This window comes from Nicotiana tomentosiformis, chromosome 5 (genome assembly GCF_000390325.3).
Source record: "Nicotiana tomentosiformis chromosome 5, ASM39032v3, whole genome shotgun sequence".
Taxonomy (NCBI): Eukaryota; Viridiplantae; Streptophyta; class Magnoliopsida; order Solanales; family Solanaceae; genus Nicotiana; species Nicotiana tomentosiformis.
In genome coordinates this window covers 90255452-90277323 of record NC_090816.1, presented here as the reverse complement: position 1 = coordinate 90277323, position 21872 = coordinate 90255452, and the positions used below count along the sequence as shown (strand labels likewise).

Below are 21872 nucleotides of genomic sequence, written 5' to 3'. Positions count from 1 at the left end.
CTTGTTTAATCAAATATGATTTACCTCAAGTAATATTTGAGGAAGAAGGAGAACACGAACAAGTATTGGATGAAACAAATGGACCCAGATAGACAGCTGAAATTCGCAATTTATGAATAATATGCGTGAAGAACTTGCACTTCAGCTAATGCAAGGAAGAGGAAATGCTTGATAGTTTTATATTTTCGTTATTAGAAATTTGTTTTTAATGTTTGAACATTAGAATTTGAAATAATGTTAATTAACTATTTTATTTGAATTTTATATATGCTATGTTTAAATATAGATAAACTGTACATATTCAGATACTAAAAACAAACAGTCTTAATCATTCAGTGTTCAGATCCAGAGACACCATATTAATTATTTAGTTGTATATTCAAATTCAGACGTCTTAATCTATACTATATTAAAAGCACGAAGACCCTTAACGAAATATTGTTCACCTTTTTTACCCTTTATAAATAGATTTCGCATGTGAAAAAATTGTAATTTAAGTTATATTCCTAAAATTTAGGACTTTGATATCAACTAAAATTTTGGTTATCAAATCTTTCTTTGTTTGAAATATTTAGGACCTTAAAATCGATTAAGATTTACCTTACATAAATTCTTTCCTAATTGAAATATGTAACATAAGTAGAATTAGTAGTACTAAAAGTTGGAAAACAAATTAAGGCTAAGCGTTGGATGCCACTACTTGTCAAGAAGACGGGTAAAAAGTAGTCTTGGGACATAAAATTTTCATCGCAAACTAAGTATGATTCTTTAATGTTGTTTTCTCTAATATGGTATTTTGAGATCAACTAAATATTTTTTAACTAAATTCTCCTTATTTGATCTAAGTTCTTACATTTTAAGATTTTGAAATTAATTAAATTTAACCAAAATTAACTAAAATTTAACCTTATATAAATTATGTTCTTATATGAATAATGTATAATAACCATATAAATTCCTTCCATGCTACTTTTGAATTGTATATATGCACTAAAATATATTTTCATATTAAACTTGAACTCTTTTCCTTCACTAGCTTGTTTCAATATCCTTTTTGAATGTATTTTTCTGATTTTTGTTGCATTTTGGTTTTGTGTTCATTTGAAATTCGTAAATTATTGTTGTTATGTTTTAAGTTTTTTCCTTCAGCACTATATAAGTTTTTAAGGATTATGTATTTTTGCTGAAACTGAAAAAGAAGTATGATAACTTACGAAATATGAAGGTATGATACTATAAATTTGGAACAAATTTTAAGTTAAATTATTGACTAATGATTCAGGAACTTTACACTTTTATTTTATAACTCAAGCATAATTTTTAAATAAATTTATACTCATCGAGACAAGATACACGCACATCGCGCGAACTTGAGACTAGTCTTAATAAAAACAAATGAGGCCTAAATGTGATGTTTCCATCGGAAGAGATGTCAAAGTAATTCGTAACCCAAGTCAAAATTCATATTCTATATCCTTGTTGCCTATGCACTTTATCAAACAGCAACTAATACTATTACACCTCAATCCAAAACTAATTGGGATCGTATATATGAATCCTCATTATCCGTCTCACGCTGTTTCCGTTTCATCTAATATTCAATAATTTAGAAATACTGCCACATCCAAGCAACGATATGATGGAACCCCTTGCCCTTTTTTATCACATTTAGGTTCAATTGTAAAATGCGCCCTGGTGAAAAAGTCCCATTATACTCAACATTGTGAGAAAATTATCATAAATTGACCTAGGTGATTACCAAAATGAAAGCAAATAATGTCTCCAGAACTATCAATCAAGCAAAAGGCTTTCTAAGTAGTTATCAAATGATCACAAAAGTCAAGTCCTCATCTGACTGGTTATTATAGGATCTAAGGTACCCATCTTTTTTTCTATTTTATTTCATCAATAATACTATAATTCATCCTGCAGTAGACACCAAATTGCGAGGTAAGAAAAATTTATCAAACATTTAACAACCCCAAAATCAAAAGGTTAAACAATAAAATTGCAGTTCGTAAACATACCAAAATGTCAAAATATATAGCAGTATCCTGGTCAGATTTTCCACGGGAATCTGTCGCCTTGCCTTTGGGAAGATGAGCAGAAGTTGCAACCTTAAGCAGAAAAGCAAGCATATTTTCTCCAAGATGTTGAAGAGAACCAGGCTTCAAAAGCTTTAATTTGTCATTCTGCACGCACAAAGTACCATTTTTGTAAGATAAAATAACAGACTCTCCCCTTGTTTTTAAAAGCAAAAAAGCTCAAACAAGTGACAAGCCTCCTGTGGTTTTAAGCGAGAAGAAACGCACACTTCTTTGAACTAAAGCGCACAATTTATAAAAATTACCTAACAATGGGGACATAGCTTATAACATAAAAACTAATTACATATTTCGATTTCCAATGTGCAACCATGAAAATATTAATCCCACAACTCAATTAGATATCATTAAAATGTTAATTCAACAACCCCATCAAAAGAAAATATTAAAGATTCAATATTCAATATTACGTAGCCATTTATATATATAACTTCTTTAGTAACGATATTGATAATCAGCTTGAACTGACACATCCCGGGAGGAATTATAATATTCAATTAGCAAAAGGTGGGGAGTTCTCTTGGAGGGAGGGAGCCGAGGGTCTATCGGAAACAGCCTCTCTACCCTAGGGTAGGGGTAAGGTCTGCGTACACACTACCCTCCCCAGACCCCACTAGTGGGATTATACTGGGTTCTTGTTGTTGTTGTTGTAATTAGCAAAAGGCCCTACGCTATCCTCCTTTTCCTCTATCCGTTAAATCAAAATCAAAGAAGGGACGGCTTCTTGCTCGAATTGCTTTGCGCCCTACTGTGGGAAGTGCATTCTTCTTTGTAGTTGTTTTGTTCACCCGTACAAACCAAAGACCCATCATTTTGCATGACCTCATCAGTTTAAGTGACGGATCAATTGCTTTTAATAACACTGGACACTCCTGATATTGTTTTTATCACCATAAATAGAAAAAGAGGTCCCTGGAATTCATTTCCGATACGCAAATTAGAAAAGTGTTCATAATGAAGTTCACAGTCTCATCAGCAGCTTCCTTTTATAGATTTGGTAAAAAAGATAATACTAGAAGATCTAATCAGCTTTCTTTCTGAATGCTTCATACAGTATGATAAAACAAGTACTTTCATACATTATGATGCTTGAAACACTTAGTGCTCCTAGGTCCGGAGAAAGTCACGGATAACTATGTGCATCAGCCATAGAATGAGCTAATATGTTCTGTTGACATGTCACGAAACATGGGGCCCTCAACTGCAACAAAATCATTGCACAATTACTGATGCAACAAAATTACAGAAGCTTCTCTTTTAAGGTCTCAGACTTATTCAAAAATGTCAAAATTCCAAGTCAGACAACAAATTGTTCATAAACTATGGAAAAGTTTGATGACTAGCATACTATCTGAATTAAAAGCGTTGCAAGCTTTCCTTTCTTAGGGCACTATTAGTAGAGATACCATTGATTGCCAGTAAGGTAGTATACTAGTTTATCCTGCACTAGTCATTGGGTGGCATAGTGAATACCTTTGTGTGGTATACGGCAGTATTATCAGCATATGCAAAGTCCAGACCAGAAAGACCGGCAAGCTCTTGGTACACTTGGAAATCGGTAGCAGATTTTATTGCCCCGGATTTAAATACGTCCTGCAGCACTAAAGACAGTGAAATGTAAGTTCAGAACCTCAACCTGGAGGGTTTACTAACATGAATGCTACAACAAAGATTTCAGAAAATATATTTCTCTTTGGATAATGCAAACTGACCTGTGCAACTATTTGGCCAGATGGATATTTTGCTGCCAAGGCAAAATTTTCAATTGCCCATGGCTGAGGACCAGCCTGTTAATTAAAGAGTAATAAGAGCTAAAAATAAGTATTAAAGATAAACAGAAATGGAACTTATATGCCGATCAATTGACGAAAAACATTTTTGAAAAGAGCAAGAGCCTAAAAGACCTCCCTTTGTCCCAAATAAGTTCAATCATGATCCTCGAAAAATAGAGAAATCTATAGATGCAACTTTGATCAAAATTAGCTCGTCACCAAAATTTTGGAGATAAAGAAAAGAAAAGCAGCAGCTTCCTTTATCTCATACACATCCATACACCAACTGTTCAGTAATCAAATGAAACATAGAGATTAAAAAGGAATGTAATAGGGTAGATACTAACCTGAAATATTCCTGACTTCCCTCCAACACCCATGGCCTCCAAGTCAATAGCCATTGTTACAGTATCACTCCAAGGGTGCTACATCAATGAAATAAATACACAAGTTAACAAAATTCATAATTCGATTTTAAATTATAAAGTTTAGCAGTTAATTTCTGCTGCTGATACTTACGTCGCTTGTGAGTGCTGAAAATACCTATTCAGTTAAAAGCACAAGTTGATGTAAGAGATGCATAAAGAAACTGTAAGTAGCATAGACATGGACACCATTCTTCCAACTTATACTTTTAGAGAATCCACGTTGTACCCCAAAGAAAAGAAGAAAAAAAATATCAAACTGGTGTGTCAAGTATCGCGACATGAGTGTCTCAAATGAAAATAAAAAAGGCATTGGAAACTAGACTTTGTGTGGGGCAGATATCCATAATGTCAATCGCTGTCATTATTGGATTCAAGTGCGCTTGAATACAATACATCCTGTAATTTAATCTATTCTTGCATCCTAGAATATGCCCGTTAATAGGAAGGAGCAAAAGAAACACCATAGATGTAATAAACACACACAGTATGGACTAAGTTGTTTCCAAAAGCATGGACTGACCAAGATTGTATAACATGTTGAAGACTAATATAAATCCTGTTCTTGAAATTATGGTTGTGAGAAATAGCACGGGAAAATATATATTATTGATACATATTCTTTTACTATAATACGAGGAGCTTATTTATAGCTACACTCTACAAAATACATACTACAATTCCAATGTGGGGCTAAGCATACTAATATATACATAAACTATCTAACACTCCCCCTCAAGTCGGCGCATATAAATCATATGTGCCGAGCTTGCTACAAATGTAACTAATTCGCGGACCAGTAAGAGACTTGGTGAAAATATCTACAAGCTGATCATTTGACTACACAAACTTTGTAACAATATCTCCTAAGAGTATCTTTACTCCAACGAAGTGACAGTCAATCTCAATGTCCTTAGTCCTCTCATGGAACACCGAATTTGATGCAATATGAAGGGCAGCTTAGCTAGATTATCACGATTTCACCAAACTTCAATTCCTTGAGCAACTGTTTTATCCAAACTAGCTTACATGTTGCCATAGTCATTGCTCGATATTCTGCTTATGCACTAGACCGAGCAATCACGTTTTGTTTCTTGCTCTTCCAAGACACCAAATTATCTCCTACTAAAACACAATATACAGATGTAGAACGTCTATCAAAAGGTGATCATGCCTAATCAGCATTGGTGTATCCCCCGATCTGCTCATGACCTCGATCCTCGAACAATAGTCCTTTGCCTGGGGTTGATTTTATATATCGAAGAATTCGGACAATTGCATCCCAATGACTATCACACGAAGAATCCATAAACTAACTTACAACACTCACCGGAAAGGAATGTCAAGTCTAGTCAATGTGAGGTAATTCAACTTACCAAGGAGCCGCCTATATCTTGCACATCGCTAAGAGGCTCCCCCTGTCCTAGCAGAAATTTAGCATTTGAATCCATAAAAGTGTTAATAGGTCTAGAACCGTCATTCCTGTCATCTCAAGAATGTCTAATGCATACTTCCACAATAAAATAACAATACCTGAACTAGACTGAGCAACCTCAATACCTAGAAAATACTTCAATTTGCCCAGATCCTTAGTCTGGGAGTGCTGAAAGAGATGTTGCTTCAAACTAGTGATATCATCCTGATCATTCCGGGTAATAACTATATCGTCAATATAAACTACCAAATAATGCACAAATTTTGAGCAGAATGCTGATAAAGCATAAAATAATTGGCTTCATTACGAGTCATGCCAAACTCTTGAATAATTGTACTAAACTTACCAAATCATGCTCGAGGAGACTATTTCAAACCATAGAGACTCCTCCTAAGCAACAAAACAGGTGGTTGCTCCAAATAAACTTCATCCCCAAGGTCACCGTGGAGAAAAACATTATTAATGTCCAATTGGTAGAGAGGCCAATGGCGAACAACAACCATGGATAGAAAATGACGGGCATATGCTATTTAGCCACGGGAGAGAAAGTATCACTGTAGTCAAGCCCAAAATCTGAGTATAGCCTTTGGCAACAAGGCAGAATTTAAGGCGATCAATTTGATCATCTTGACCAACTTTGATTACATACACCCACCGACAACCAACAAGATTTACCTGGAGGTAGAGAAACAAGCTCCCATGTATCACTAACATGTAAAGCGGACATCTCTTTGATCATAGCATGTCGACATCCAGGATGAGATAGCGGTTCATCTGAAGACTTAGGGATAGAAATAGAGGACAACGATGACACAAAGGCATAATGGGGTGATGATAAATGATAATAACTCAAACCTAGTGTTGTGAAAAGCATGAAGCGAGGAAAAGCGACAAGCCCCTTTTTCGCTTAAAGCGTGAAGCGAAGCGCTCGCTTTTTTGAAGTGAAGCGGAATTAAAAAAAAATACTAAAATAAATATTGCACAGACAACACATATAACTGTAAAAAAATGTTCAATACTTCAATATAAAAACTAAAAAGGAGGAGGAGGAAGAAGAAATCATACCGGAGCCTTGAACTTGAAGAACCTTGAAGAGTGCTGAAAACCCTAGTCGTTGATGTCGCTACTCTGCTGCTCGCTGATTTTGTGATAAAAGAACTGAGTTTTTTTTATTTTTTTTCCCTTAAATTGACCGTTAGCAGTGACTTAAACACAAAAAACGAGTGCTTCTGTCACTTCTCGCTTTACGACCGCTTCTCGCTTTTATGGCAGAAGCGCTCGCATCCAACTGCCTAATACGCTTCACACAACTAGAGGGCTACACCCGACGCCTCGCTTCGCTTCGCGCTAAAAGCGTTGAAGCGAGCGCTTTTCACAACACTGCTCAAACCGATATAATGGGATTGGGATTAAGAGTAGATCTAATACCTTTTCGAAGTGCGATCAGTAGACTAGAAGGAGAAAAGTCCACAATAGGTGAAGGATCTGATACAGGACGTGAATCATTTGGACCTGATGTTGGACGCTGACGGCAATGACAAGTCAGGAGTGGTGGAGCCGTAGAAGGTTGAACCGGACCTATAAGTGATGGAACAGGAGCTATAGGTGATAGGATTGGAGTTGTAGGTGGTGAAGCTGGAACTGGAGCTCTAAGTGATGGAACTGAAGCTGTAGGTGGTGGAGCTACAGTTGTGGAGGAAGATGAAGGGGAGATAGTGACTGAATCTCCAAAAGATGGTACTGGTAACACCTTAGAAATGTCTAAGTGATCACCTGGACGGGTGAAGTTTGGTTGAGTTTTAAAGAAGGTACATCAGCAGATATAAGGCACCGCTGGAGGTCAAGTGAATAGCATTGATATTCCTTTTGCGTTCTCGAGTAACCCAGAAATACGCACTTAAGAGCACGAGGAACTAACTTATATTTTTCTGGAGTACCGTTATGAACAAAACACGTGCTCCAAAAGAGTAATCTTTTTTCATGGTCGCATGAGTAATCTGATCCTATTGGTGGTACTGGTGTATACGCAGTACCCCTAGGAAGCAGCGAAACCTCAGAACAGTGGTATACCCGTGTTAAATTGCCCGGCAGTGAAGTCTTTCTTCCCGGATGTCACTGGAATGATGTATAGCAATAATTTTCTCACTAAAAGCTCTGATACCATGTGAGAAATAGCACGGAAAAATATGTTATTGATATATATTCTTTTACTATAATACAAGGAGCCTATCTATATCTACACTCTACAAATACATACTACTCCAATTCTAATGTGGGACTAAACATACTAATATATACATAAACTATCTAATGGTAATACCATGGGTGGAAAATTTAGCTTTTAGACCCTTCTAAGTCAAACAATCAATTACACCGGAGTCACAAATTAGTTGGACCGACTACATGAATCCTATACATCCACCTAGTACAAATTATGCACAGAAATGGATGGTGCTTTTTCCACTTGTCATGCTTTTCTTGAAGCATTGTCTAAGTTATGCACATTACTGTTCATGAAAAACCTTATTTATGAAAACAAATATTAATGGAAAACTTTGATTTCTTGTTTGCTTACTGATTCCATGCAAATAATGCTCAGAAATCATAATATCAGCACTCACTGAAGACATTTACTCCAGTTTAATAAACTGGTAGACAAATAGAATTTCTTTTCTTCTTTTTTTTATGCGTATATATAGGAATAATGATAGTCTTAAAGGGAGAAAACCTGAGTTATAAAGCTGTGAGCACCATTTAAGCCCTCCTCTTCTCCTGTATTAAACAAAAAAATTACAGCACTTTTGAAGCCGTGAGCCCATTGAGACACTCCTCGAGCAAGCTCCAGCATAACAGCTACACATGAACTACAGTCTCCAGCCCCTTCACTAAAGTAAAATACAACCAATATGATTGGCCAATATTAGCAAGCACCAATTTAACTTTGCATGCAGGTGAAAGAAACACTTGAATCATTGGATTAAAGTAAAGGTAGTTTAAACTATCAATAACAGTTTAAGATAAAACAGATAACAGAAAAGAAAAAAGGGGGTTCTTTATCATGTTCTTGACATCATAGAGAAAGCAACAAAAAACCTGTAAAAGAATAAGTTGCACCAGTTCATAAACATTTAAAAGGTCAAACAGAAAAGGCATATATCATATAATTTTTTTGTATTACGTTATACGGATTTCCCTTAATTAGATTGCATACCATCCTTTAAGTAGTATTATTGTGGAGGGTAGGTTGCGAGAATAATGTTATTTATGTTTTTCCTATAATTTCATGTAAAGATAAAATGCTTATCTGAATCACTAAACCAGCCACTGCTATAATACGATTATTGATGTTTTATTCTTTATCAAATTATTACCTATATTTTTGTTGTGATTCCATGTCTAAGTTTTGAACATTTCCGTCAATATCTTCAAAGAATTAATCTGGTAAGTTCTCATCTTTATAAATCTTCATTTCAATGTGGGTCATACTATGCGAAGAAGATTATAGCATGCCCATAATATAATTTTTTATGGGCTACAAATTTATGGAACTTATTAGTTTCTATCTCCCATCAGAATTCTCTATATGTAAGGATGTAAAATTTGACAACTTTGTACTATTTCCCCTTTAGTTTCTGCAAATATTTTTTCTATATGTAATTTTTATGTCATATATCCATAGTTTCTAGAAAAAGGTATTTCAATGATCAAATAGAATATAATAAAGTATCAGTGAGCACCTTATATAAAAGAAATATATAAGACTCGCCTGGACGGAATACTGGAGTCGGGACAATAAGCAACAAAGAGCTGAACCAGTACTAAATATTTTGTAAGCTTACTGTAAAAGTTCTTAAAAAGGTTCACCGTTGGGTGACATCTAGAGACACAAACGAAATTTAATGAAGTTTCTATTCCTCTCATCACTACTTTGGGTTTTACCATCCTATCAATTTCAGGATTGAGAGAATTCAGATGAATATTACAAGACATATATAATATATGATCCCCAAGGACTTAGGGTGTTTTTTTGTTCATTCATCTTCTTCAAATTTTTCTTAGGTTTTCTTTGTCGCGCTCTCTGTCTTTTTCCCTTCTTTTTTTTTTTTTTGGGCATTTACTACTAAATTCAAGAAGATAAGAACTTATAATTTTGTGTTTGTTGTTTTTTGATTTTTGGATATTTTTTGTACTTTTTGCAGTAGCTCAATTGGATGTATATGGATCGTTCCCTACCTCTCAATGGCCTTACTTGATATTCTGAGGAAGCTACCATAGACCCATTGAAAATCTAGATTAAAAATGAGGTTAAACCTGTTGTTGCAACTCATGAATAAGCTCCAATTGTCCCTCAATCATAGTTATATTCTCTCTTTTTTTGATATGTGCCTCGATATTCAATTTCTATGAGAGATAGAAGAAATGTGATGGTTATGGTTACTTCAGTGACATTACATATTGATAACAGATAATGAAGCCCCCTTTTCGTGAATTATTTTCAGAATACATGGGTAGGAGAGTAATTCGTTTGTAAGTTATGAGATGTTCTTGACATTTGAATGAAAAAAATAATTTGACTTTTACACTCTTTAATTGTTGATCCGTTGTCAGGTAAGTATGTTAGTTAGCTTTTTCATATGTTTTTTGTAATACAGTGAGTGGAGACTATTATATAACAAGTGTAATTGATTTATTTCACTGTACTAGGTATCACATTTGAAAATGGGATAAAATGGGTGGCTTCCAAGTTGATGGAAGATAGGACTTAGGTTAGTGAGGATTCATATAGTCAGGTCCAACTTGCGGCGTAATTCTTATTGTTTCCTGAATTACTAATCTCCAAGGTGAGCTAAACTTTACTTGCTAGCTTTCTAAACTACAAATGTGATTTCATTTATCAACAAGGGGGGTTGGCGGTTGAATTGGTATGTTACTGGTGAAGCTATATATAGTTTTCATGCTGAACTCAAATGGAAGAATAGAGCAATTAAATATAATTTTGTTTAATTTTTGATTGCTTTCGGCTCTTTCTCAGGCTCGGAGTTCTAAAAATTGAAATTAAGCCAAGGAAGTTTGTAGTATGCAGTGGAAATCAGGTTCGTGTAGTTTATGATTCTTATCTCGAGAAGATTGTGGTTTCTAGAAGAACGCCTCCAAATCCACTGTATCCAAGCCATTCCCCCATTTGTTTCCTCAAAGAGCTTGATTTATATATTGAATTATAGGAAAGGAAAGATGTGCAATCTTAATAAAAATTGCTCATAAAAGCTACGAGACTAAGTTATCTAGGGAGGGGATTTGTGTTTTGAGGGATATGATGGGCTTCGTCAAAGTCTATCACAAGGTAAGAGAGAACCATTTGATTGAAGTGTTGCGATGAACATCTTCCCTGGCATATGTTCAAGGATTTAATGCATGCTTTCTTTGGATGCAGAAACAAGGAGGAATTAAAGTAGCACTTAAATTTATTGATTTTTTGCACTCTATGTATATTAGGGTAAAAACTTATTAGCATCAAGTATTTATAAAAAATTATAAAATACATTATATTTGATTACATATGCACTTTTGTTACTTACTCATTATTATAAATGCATACTTTTACTTAATAAAATCTCCTAATCGTAGTAAGTTAAATTATATTTGAATCTCATTGCACATAACACAAGATCTTACGGCAATTTAGGGTGTATAAAATAATTTTTCCTACATTAGTTGCCTTATCATCAACAACCGTGGATCAAATGGTTTAAATTTTATAATTTATCAAATTATAAAAATATGAGGTGGTCAAGCAAGTACGATAATAATTTATTATATTTTTTTCTCTAACATTTTCCGATATACTAGTATATATATATATATATATATATATATATATATGCAAAGAAAATACAATGTCTGAAATTCAATGAAAAGGATGTTTTAGGAGAAACATACGCGGAAAACACAGTATCAATGTGGGAAGACACTAGAATAGCATTTTCTGTTGCTTCAGGTGCATATTTCGGCGAGATCCTTAGTACAACGTGATTCAGATCTGAATAAACAAGAGTTTTCCCCTTGAAAAGTCCACCAACCATAAGATTAGCGCCAGATTTAGCATGAAAAAGATCTAATTCTACGTCAACTTCCCAATGAGCTTTTTCTTTAATAGTTTCTGTGGCTTGCAAGACGTACTGCATCAGAAAGAAGAGACAGAGCACAGAAAATTAGCAACTTCTAAAACTTGAGATTTCACTCTCAATCATCAAAATGAATTTAAAACCCTCTATGTGTGTTTAAGCACAATAATTGGTGATGATCAATGGTAACACTTGTTAGGATTTTGCTTTATGCTACTAGCTTTCACAGAATTATAAAAAAAAAATTGTTACCTAGGAATTATGTATTTCAAAGAGAACCCTCAGATCACCTGTAGTCATGCTAAATATGCAGTTATACCTATGCCTAACAGTCTAAAGAAATAAATGTTTTAGAACCACCTTCTCCTTTTCTTTTGTCTATAAGCAACCAAGTGTAAATGGCCCTTCCTTTTCTTCTATAACAATTAACACCAAAGAAGAAAAGCCTTCAACTATAGATTTTAGGGCCTCAAAACTATTTCTTTTCATTTCTCTGCTTAAACTAAATAGAAGAACTAGTTACACCCCAACTTGTTTGACACTGAGACATAGTTGTTGTTGTTGTATAAGAACTAGTTGGACATACGATTTCCCTTTCAGAGAATAAATAACAACTTTCAGAAAATGAAACTAAAACTAATCAGGGCAGCCCGGTACACAAAACATCCCACATTCACACAGGGTCCGGGGAAGGGACCCACAGATGTGTGATATAGACAGCCTACCCTAATGTGCATTAGTGGATACTTCCACGGCTCGAACCCGTGACCTATAGGTCACACGGAGACAACTTCACTGTTGCTCCAAGGGTCCCCTTCAAAATGAAACTAATTCAACTGATTAACTGAAAAACTGGTATACCTGCAAGGCATGATCCAATGCATCTGAGCCAACAGGATGTGGACCCAACTGAGTCAATGCTTTAACATGTTTGATGGCTTCATGCTCGGAGAAACCCCTCTTACCAACTTCTTCAGCACCAAGAGGCTTAGGAAGATTGAGAAACTGATGTTGATACACAGACCAAGTTCCATATGTCACTAGCACAAACAATGCCAAAATCACATACTTTGACCTCTTAGCTACCAGAACCACAGTGTCCTCGGAATTACTTGTCTCAGGTATACTCGATGGCTTAGATTGTGCAGAACCTTTAGACCTCTGCCTCATTTTCTTCTAAAAATACAAAATGATCCAATTAAGCATACACCTTATAAGTAGGAATCATCCAAAGAAGATGATTTTATACTTATCAGATTATAACAATATCACCAGAAAAAATTATGGAAAAACGATGAAGATTTAGATATTAAATACTGTTAAATAAACAAAAATCCTTAATAATAGATTGTAACACTACTAATGTTTTCCATTGATCATCACGAATTACCACAATCACAAAAAAAAAAAAAAAAAAAAACTCGGTGAATTTTGGGTTATTTAAATGCATTATAACAACATTATCCATAAAAAAAATTCATGAAAAGAGTCAAACATTTAAGACAGGAAATCGATACATCAAAAGACTAAAGACATAATAAAACACAATAGCAGAAGGTAGTTTACACGTACATATCTGAGTACATGAATTGTGAATATACTGATGTATTAAGAAGTAAGAAAGGAAAAGATAACCTTTGTGCGATTGGTGGTGGCTATAATGGAGGAAGCTTCGAGTGGAAATTGTAGTTGCAGATCAATACAAGAGTAGCGCAAGGATGAGCAAAAGACAGGATGGGCAAGGCGGAGTTTAGTTTTTGGGTATTTGGAAAAACTATAAATTTTTGGAACGCTGTCGTTTAGAAAGTCCATCAATGTATAAATATTAGGGAGATTTACGTTTATGCCCATCAGGCCCACGAATTAGAAATTTATTTAGTCACTAAGAGATTTTAATTTAATTACAATTTAATATATAATTTATTAACTATATACGAAATAATATATTAAACTCTAATCTTTCCTATTTTCTCCCCCTCTTTCTCACGCCTAAAATTTATCTTCATCATAGCAGTTGCCGACCTAGTCTGTTATATGATTATTGGTACGATACTACTTATAATAACAATAATTACATACACAATGTATTCCCACAATATGAGGTGTGGGGAGGGCATTGTGTATGTAGACCTTACCCCTACTTTATGGAGGCGGAGGTTGTTTTTGATAGATCCTCCGTTCAAGACAAGTATTCTTTAGCAGATCTGAAAAGGAAAACAGTCGTGAAGAAGCCATATTGAGACTAATAAAAACAAGAACAATAATTACGGCAAAATAATAAAGCAATAAGATAATCGAAACAAGAGAAACAACGCGTAGTAATAGAAATATAAAAATAAGATATAAGAGAGAGATGATGATGATGATGATATGGTGGTGGTGGTGATGGTGGTGATGGTGATGATGATGATGATGACGACGACGACGACGATGATGATGAGGAGGAGCAGGATGACGACGACGACGATGATGATGATGATGATGATGACGATGACGATGATGACAACGACGATGACGACGATGATGATGATGATGACGACGACGACGACGACGACGATGATGAGATGATAATATGAAAAAATATAGAGCAGATACGGTTTTTCCAAACTCGACTATCGTGAAGAAGCCATATTGAGACTAATAAAAACAAGAATAATAATTACAGCAATATAACAAAGCAATAAGATAATCAAAACAAGAGAAACAACGCGTAGTAATAGAAATATAAAAATAAGATATAAGAGAAAAAATGATGATGATGATGATGACGACGATGACGACGACGACGATGATGATGATATGAAAAAATACAGAGCAGATACGGTTTTTCCAAACTCGACTACCTACTAACTTTATACCATAATCCTATACCTCCATATCATTCTACATAGGGTCATGTCATTGGTAAACTGAAAATGTGTCATGTCATGTCAAATCATTTCTCCTAGATACTTTTTCAACCTGCCTCTACCTTTCCTTAGACCTGAATTGTTAACCTCTTACACCTTTTTGTAGGCCATCTATGCATTTTCCCTTCACATGCCCTAACTATCTCAGTCTCCTTTCCCTCATCTTCTCAACCTCAATGGTCGCTCTCACCTTGTCCCGAATATCTCTATTCCTAATCATATCTCTCCTCATCTCAGCATTCTCATTTTCGCAGCTTTTCTCTTCTGAGCGTGAGAGTTCTTGAATACTTTACTTGTTATATCAATATATTATTTCATACGATGAGTAGCCCTTCCATTATGTTTTCTCTTTCTTTCAATTTTCTGCTTTTCTTTTTTTATGTTAAACTTGAATAAGCAGCTAAAATCGGGTAGATAAGTTTAGCTAGTTTTTTTACATGTTTGTATATATTTTGTAAAACATCTAGCTAAAATCGGGTAAATAAGTTTAAAAATTTATATATATACGAAAATGAATCCCTTGTTTGAAAATCACATTGTATACATATTGAGAGAAAAAAATATTTATAAAGTACTCAGCAGGTATGTTTTTCGTATACCATCAGGTATACGATTCACATTTTATATATTATAATAGTATATAACAATAATACAATAGTATGCTTCAATTTTATTTGTAATTTCAATGAAGTAATATTCATGAATGGTCGAATAATCATAATTTTAGTGATTTTTTTTTCAAATTCGTCGCTTTTTATAATATTGTTATATCCTTTTGAATTATTGTCAATTTTAATTTCTTCATCCTCAAGTCTTGAATTTATGTTCTTTAATGGCAGAATAATGAAAATATGTAATTTCTACACGTTAAAGTCAATATAACTAAAGATAGTTTCAATATCTGCGTTATTTGTGTTCATAATTGAGTCCTGACATTACTAACAAATCATAATATACAATAGCTTTATATTAGATGATCACCAAAACTTAGGTAATAAATAATATTGAGTCCAACAAAAGTAAAAAATAGAAGGGTAATATAAGACTTTCTATATACAACAAATAAGAATTTGTGAAAGGCTAGCTAGCGAGATAGTCCCTAAACTTATTTGGATTCTTATTTTAGACACTTAAACTATGTCTATGATGTTAACTTCCATGGCTATGGAAGATGAAGCTCAGACGAAGAAGATAAGGAAGCTTCGAGAAGACAGATTCTATTATTAACTGAGAAAGAATGGTACTGTACAAGCTGCTTCTTCTTCTACTGTTCTATTTATACACATCACATAAACTAACTAACTACTTGCTTAACCACTAATAACATTAACTCTACCTAAGCTAACTAGAGTTAGATAGACTTGAGTACTCTCAACACTCCCCCTCAAGCCAATGGCTTGAACAAGTTCTGTACTCCAAGTCTGCCTAGCAAGTAATCATGTTTTTCCTAGACTTTTTGTGATTAGATCAGCCAGTTGTTCTTTGGTTGTAACATGCTCAGTTCTCAGTATTTCTTGTGTAATCCTTTCTCTTACGAAATGATAGTCAATGTCTATATGCTTGGTTCTTTCATGGAAAATTGGATTGGCTGCTATTTGGATTGCAGCCTTGCTGTCACACTTAAGCTTCACATGTAATTCCACATCCACTCCAAGCTCTTTGAATAATCCAATAAGCCAAGTTATTTCAGCTGTACATGAAGCCATACTTCTGAACTCAGCTTCAGCTGAGCTTCTAGACACTGTCTCTTGTTTCTTTAACTTCCAAGATATTAGTGCATCCCCAAACTTTACCAAATAGCATGTTACAAACCTCCTGGTTTACAGACATGTTCCCCAGTCTGAGTCACAATAAGCACTTAGCTTATTAGTATTATGTGCATGCACCAACAGCCCAAAACCCGGGGCTTCTTTTAGATATCTTACTACTCTAAGTGTTGCTTCCATATGAGACTCCTTTGGACAGTTCATATATTGACTTAGCACTTGTGCAACAAAGGCTAAGTCAGGTCTTGTCATGGTTAGGTACAGAAGTCTGCCCACTAGTCTTTGATACCCTCCTGGATCTTTGAGTAGTTTATCTTCATGCTCCTCATCACCTCTTATACACCTATCATATTCTTCAGAAGTTAGCTTCTGATTCACCCCAATTGGTGTTCCTGCTGGTCTTGCTCCCCCTAGCCCTGACTCAGAGATGAGTTCAAGACTTCAAGTGCATACTTCCTTTGGCACATCACAATCCCTTTCTTGGACCTTGCAAACTCAATGCCTAGGAAAAATTTCAACTTACCTAGAACCTTCATTTTGAACTGACTTTGTAGATCTTTTCTGGTTTGATTCAGTAGAGATTGGTTATTGCCTGTGATGAGTAGATCATCAACATAAACTAAGATCACTGTTAGATCACTACCTATTTTCCTTGTAAACAAGAAGTAATCAAAGTGACTTTGTTGGAACCCCATCTGCAGCAGTGACTCTGTCAGCTTCTTATTCCATTGTCTAGGTGCTTGTTTAAGACCATATAGGGATTTGTGAAGTTTGCAGACCTTCAAGGACCCCCCACCCGGCTGTTACACCCCTCAGGAACATGCATATACACCTCCTTTAGTAAATCCCCATTAAGAAAGGCATTGTGGACATTTATTTGATAGATAGTCCATTGCTTAGCTGCAGCAAGAGCTACCACAGTCCTGACTATCACCATTTTGGCTACTGGGGAAAAGGTCTCATTATAGTCAAGACCTTCTCTTTGACTGTAGCCTTTGGCAATCAAACGAGCCTTATATATCTCTACCTCCCCTGAGGCTCTATACTTAATTTTGAAGATCCACTTACAGCCAATTGGCACCTTACCGGGTGGCAGGTCAACAATGCTCTATGTATTATTGTCTTCCAAAGCAGCTATCTCCAGTTGCATAGCTTGTATCCACTTTGGGTCAGCAGAGGCTTCTTTGAATGTCTTTGGTTCTGACAGGGCTAAATAAGCAGAGAGGGCTTGTAGATATACTGGCTTGAGCTGGTCATAGGTGACATATGATAATAGGGGATATATGCAAGATTGCTTGAAGCCTTTGGTTACATAGTCTTGTAACCATAGGGAAAGCTTACTTGGCCTGGAAGACCTGCGAGGACCCACTGGAGAGGTTGCAGATGATGAAGGGACTTGCTCAGATATAGCATGTTCAATACCTGGTGATAGAGAGATTTGGTCAGCTGTATCAATCTCTGCCTCTGATGTATCAGTAAAGTGTGCAGGAATCTCACTGGGATGAGAAGAGATAGTAGGTGACTCAGGTAAGTCAGTAGTAGGACATGGAGCATGGTTGTTCTCATTCCTATAGTGTACACCATCAGAAGACATAAGATCCAGGACTGAAAATATTGGAGTTCCTGCTGCTTTCATATACTTGAAAGGAAACAGGTTCTCCTGAAACACTACATGCCTGCTTACTAAGAAATTATGAGAGTGAAGATCATACAATTTGTACCCCTTCTGGGTAGTAGCATATCCCATGAACACTGTAGGCACAGCTCTAGAGGCAAACTTGTCTACCATCGTAGGAGTAGCAGCATAGCATAGGCAACCAAACACCTTCAGATGAGACAGTGAGGGAGCATGAGAGTACAATATTTCAAATGGAGATCTGTCATCAGTGACTCTTGAGGGTAGTCTATTGATCAGATAGACAGCAGTGGTCACACACTCTCCCCAGAACCTTAGAGGTATTGTAGCCTGAAATCTGAGGGATCTAGCCATATTTAGGATAGTTTTATGCCTTCTTTCAGCAATCACATTCTGTTGTGGGGTGTAGACACATATGCTTTGATGATTAATCCCAAATTCAAACATAAGAGTTTTGACCTCATGGCTAAAGAACTCACCTCCATTATCTGTTCTTAGAGTCTTAACTGAACTAGAGAATACATTCTTCACTTTATTCAGAAAGTCTCTTAGTACAACTATGGTGTCTGACTTAGAAACAATTAGACAGATCCAAGTGTATCTGGTGAAGTCATATACAATTGTAACAAAGAACCTTTTTCCATCATATGTTGGTACCCTGTAGGGTCCCCAAACATCACAATATATTAATTCAAATGCAGCTTTTGAAACAGTAGTGCTCAATTGAAAAGGTAATTTTGTTTGCTTGGCCAAATGACACACAGTACAAAATGATTGATCACAAGGTTTTAGCTTACTGAGAAACTCATGCTTTCTAATCACCTCAATTGGAGCATGACCTAATCTCATATGCCATAGAGAACAAGAATCAGAAACACTAGCAACACTATTATTGTTTTCACTATCAGATGTAACACAACTTTTATTGACTGCATTAACTACATTATCTGAAGACTTAGCTGTAGTAGGTAATGAACTTCCTTGCAGTGAGCTTCCCTGCAGTATGTAGAGACCCAGTTCCTCCTTACCAATCCCCTTCACCTGACCACTGTAGAGATCCTGAAAGATACAGAAGTCAGGGAAGAATGCCACTAAACACTGTAACTCCTTGGTAAGTTTAGATACTGAAAGCAGATTATATTTGAAATCAGGTATATATAACACATCACTGATGTCCTGATTAGTAAACACAGATGATTTCCCTCTGTGTGTGACTGATGCTACTTCTCCTGTGGGTAAATGTACTTTGTTTCTTTCAGACTCTGGAACAGGCTGAGAAGATTATAACAACTGTAGGGTAGATGTCATGTGGTTGGAGGCTCCGGTATCTATTATCCATCTAGTCTTAACATATTGGGATACCAAGGCAATCAGAGTACCTCTTGCTACAGTCTTGCAAGAAGTGCCTTCATCCATTCCTTTGTTGAGCAACTGAACAATTTGTTGATACTATTCCTGTGTGAAGAAAGGAGCAAGCTGTTGAATAGACTTCTGAAGCACTGATTGTGGTTGTTGATATGACTCACGTGTAAAGTAAGGAGTAGGGTGTTGAACAGGTTGCTGAGGTATTTGGAGGTTCTGCTGATTTTGCATTCCAAAGATCATTTGTGGATTGTTGTTAGTGAACTTGCAGGCATCACTAGGGGCATGGCCTGTTGCAGGACCTGCATAGTTTGCATATACTCCAGGACTACCTCCCTTCTTCTTATACTTGAAGTCTGAGGGGTAACCAACTAACTTGTAACAGGTCTCCTTTGTATGTCTTTTGCAATGACAGTACTCACACTGAGGGATCTTCTTTTGAGGCCTGGGATTTCCCCTTGCAGCTACTGGACCTCTGTTACTAAACATTGCATTACCTTTAGCAACTTCTGCAACTTGCACTACCTGTGTAAAGTTTGCCAGACTCCTCTGACTCTCAAGATCAACAAGCAAAGAGTAGGCTTTGTTGATGTTAGGAACTGGAGACATCATCATAATCTGACTCCTAGCTTGTGAATAGGAATCATTTAGGCCCACGAGAAACTGTAGAAGTCTATGATATTCAAAATGAGCAGCATACTTCTTAGATTCAGGACATGGACACCCAGGGCAAGGCATGAGTGCATCAAATTCATCCCACAAATCTCTAAGCTTAGAGAAGTAATCAGCAACAGTCATAGTCCCCTGAATAAGAGTATGAATCTCTTTGTGGAGATGAAGGACTCTAGAGCCATTCACTTTATCAAACCTTTCCTTTAAATCTTCCCAGACCTTGTGAGCATTGAATGCATATACAATACTACTTAGCAATCCTGGTCGTACTGCATTCATTATCCAAGACAAAACTACAACATTTACCTTTTCCCATTGATTATGTAATTCAAGTTCAAATTTAGACTTAGGGTACCTTCCATTAAGGGTGGCATGTGGGCCGGGCCCGGTTCTAAGTGGGCTTCGTGGTACCTCTCCTAAGGGGGCCGATCCTAAGTGGTCCCGAGCTTCGCGGGCTTGTTGTTGGAACCGGCCCGGGACCGGGACCACGAGCTAACGGTTCCGGGTTAAGTGGGCCGGTCCCAGGCCTAAGTGGGCCCAACATATACTTTTTATTTTTTAAAATTTTTTATAGAAGTTAGAGAAAAAAAATGGTAATAAAAATATCTAAGGCAATTCCTTGTAAATTATATTATAGAATTATGACCTAAATTTCTTTAATTCAAATTTAAAGACAAAAATATTTTAAAGAGATATTCAAAGCAATGCGTTATAATTTTATTACAGCATTAAAAAAATGGCAATATTTTTCTTAATCTTCCTCCCCACTATGGAATGAGCACAACAAGGTGCTAATACCACCATTGAGAAGAAAAATAAACTAATCAAGATGTGCCAAAATACAAGTTACATATTAATTTTTGTTCATATAAGTTACATGGTATCTCTTACAAATTTCATAAATCCTTCAAGGTCCGGAGGGATTTCCGTTGGTGGTGGCGGAAAAGAAGCTTGGTCATCACCGCTTCCGGGCGAAGCAGCATCCTCCGCAAGTTTAGCTAGCATTTCTTCGTAAGTTTCGTCTACCTCTGATTGTGATTCAGCAAGTCCAAAATTTCTTATTTCCGAACGATTCCAATCTCTGAAAAGTACTGATTTTTCCAAGCTCTCCCTCATAGACGCTTTATAATCACCGAGTTGAAGTCTTGCTTGACTGAAAGCGCTCTCTGATGCCACTGTTGAAGCTTGAATAGTTAAAATGTCTCGGGCCATCCTTGAAAGAATTGGAAAGTATTTTTCTTTGTCCTTCCACCATTCCAAAATATTAAAGGAGCCGTCGAGATTCACTTCCTCAATTCCCTGTGACAAATAAATTTCAAGCTCATTTAGTTGTGAAAAATCACTAGTACTAGAACTTTGAGAACCCCTGAACCCCGCCCAAGCACTAAGTGCTCTTACTCCCACAGTTCTTTTAGATGATTGAGAACTAGAAGAAGAAGGAGTTGGAACATTTGGTCTAGCATGATCTAATGCAACTTAATAAACATTATAAATAGTTTGAATATTTATTTTAATTGAGGCTATTGCGTCCGGAAGTTTAGACAACTCCTCATCTTCAAGTGCTAAACCATTATAAATAGTTCATACCAAAATTGAGGACCTCCTAATTTCATCGTAGGATTTAACAGTGCAGCAACATCATAAATATGGGGAATAGGAAAAATAGAT

The 21872-nt window shown here is 35.9% G+C and overlaps 2 protein-coding genes across 3 annotated transcripts in view; both read right to left on the bottom strand.

Annotated features, from left to right (window-relative positions):
• LOC104098619 (uncharacterized) overlaps nucleotides 1-13657 on the bottom strand; it is a 46226-nt gene extending 32569 nt beyond the window's left edge. Inside the window, exons 1-8 of one of the 2 annotated variants that reach the window (XM_009605403.4) lie at nucleotides 13495-13657; nucleotides 12721-13035; nucleotides 11675-11913; nucleotides 8466-8622; nucleotides 4225-4302; nucleotides 3818-3892; nucleotides 3579-3698; nucleotides 2028-2192 (exon numbers count right to left, since the gene is read on the bottom strand). In XM_009605403.4, coding sequence (XP_009603698.1) covers nucleotides 2028-2192; nucleotides 3579-3698; nucleotides 3818-3892; nucleotides 4225-4302; nucleotides 8466-8622; nucleotides 11675-11913; nucleotides 12721-13029 — 1143 coding nt within the window. In that variant the 5' untranslated portion in view covers nucleotides 13030-13035; nucleotides 13495-13657. The remainder of the gene's footprint in view (nucleotides 1-2027; nucleotides 2193-3578; nucleotides 3699-3817; nucleotides 3893-4224; nucleotides 4303-8465; nucleotides 8623-11674; nucleotides 11914-12720; nucleotides 13036-13494) is intronic. The other variant, XM_070175086.1, reaches the window with a different exon arrangement.
• A 5962-nt stretch (nucleotides 13658-19619) lies between these two features.
• LOC138892772 (uncharacterized) lies at nucleotides 19620-20483 on the bottom strand. The gene has a single exon (XM_070176509.1). The coding sequence runs from the start codon at nucleotides 20481-20483 to the stop codon at nucleotides 19620-19622; it is 864 nt and encodes a 287-aa protein (XP_070032610.1).
• Nucleotides 20484-21872: the final 1389 nt, after the last annotated feature.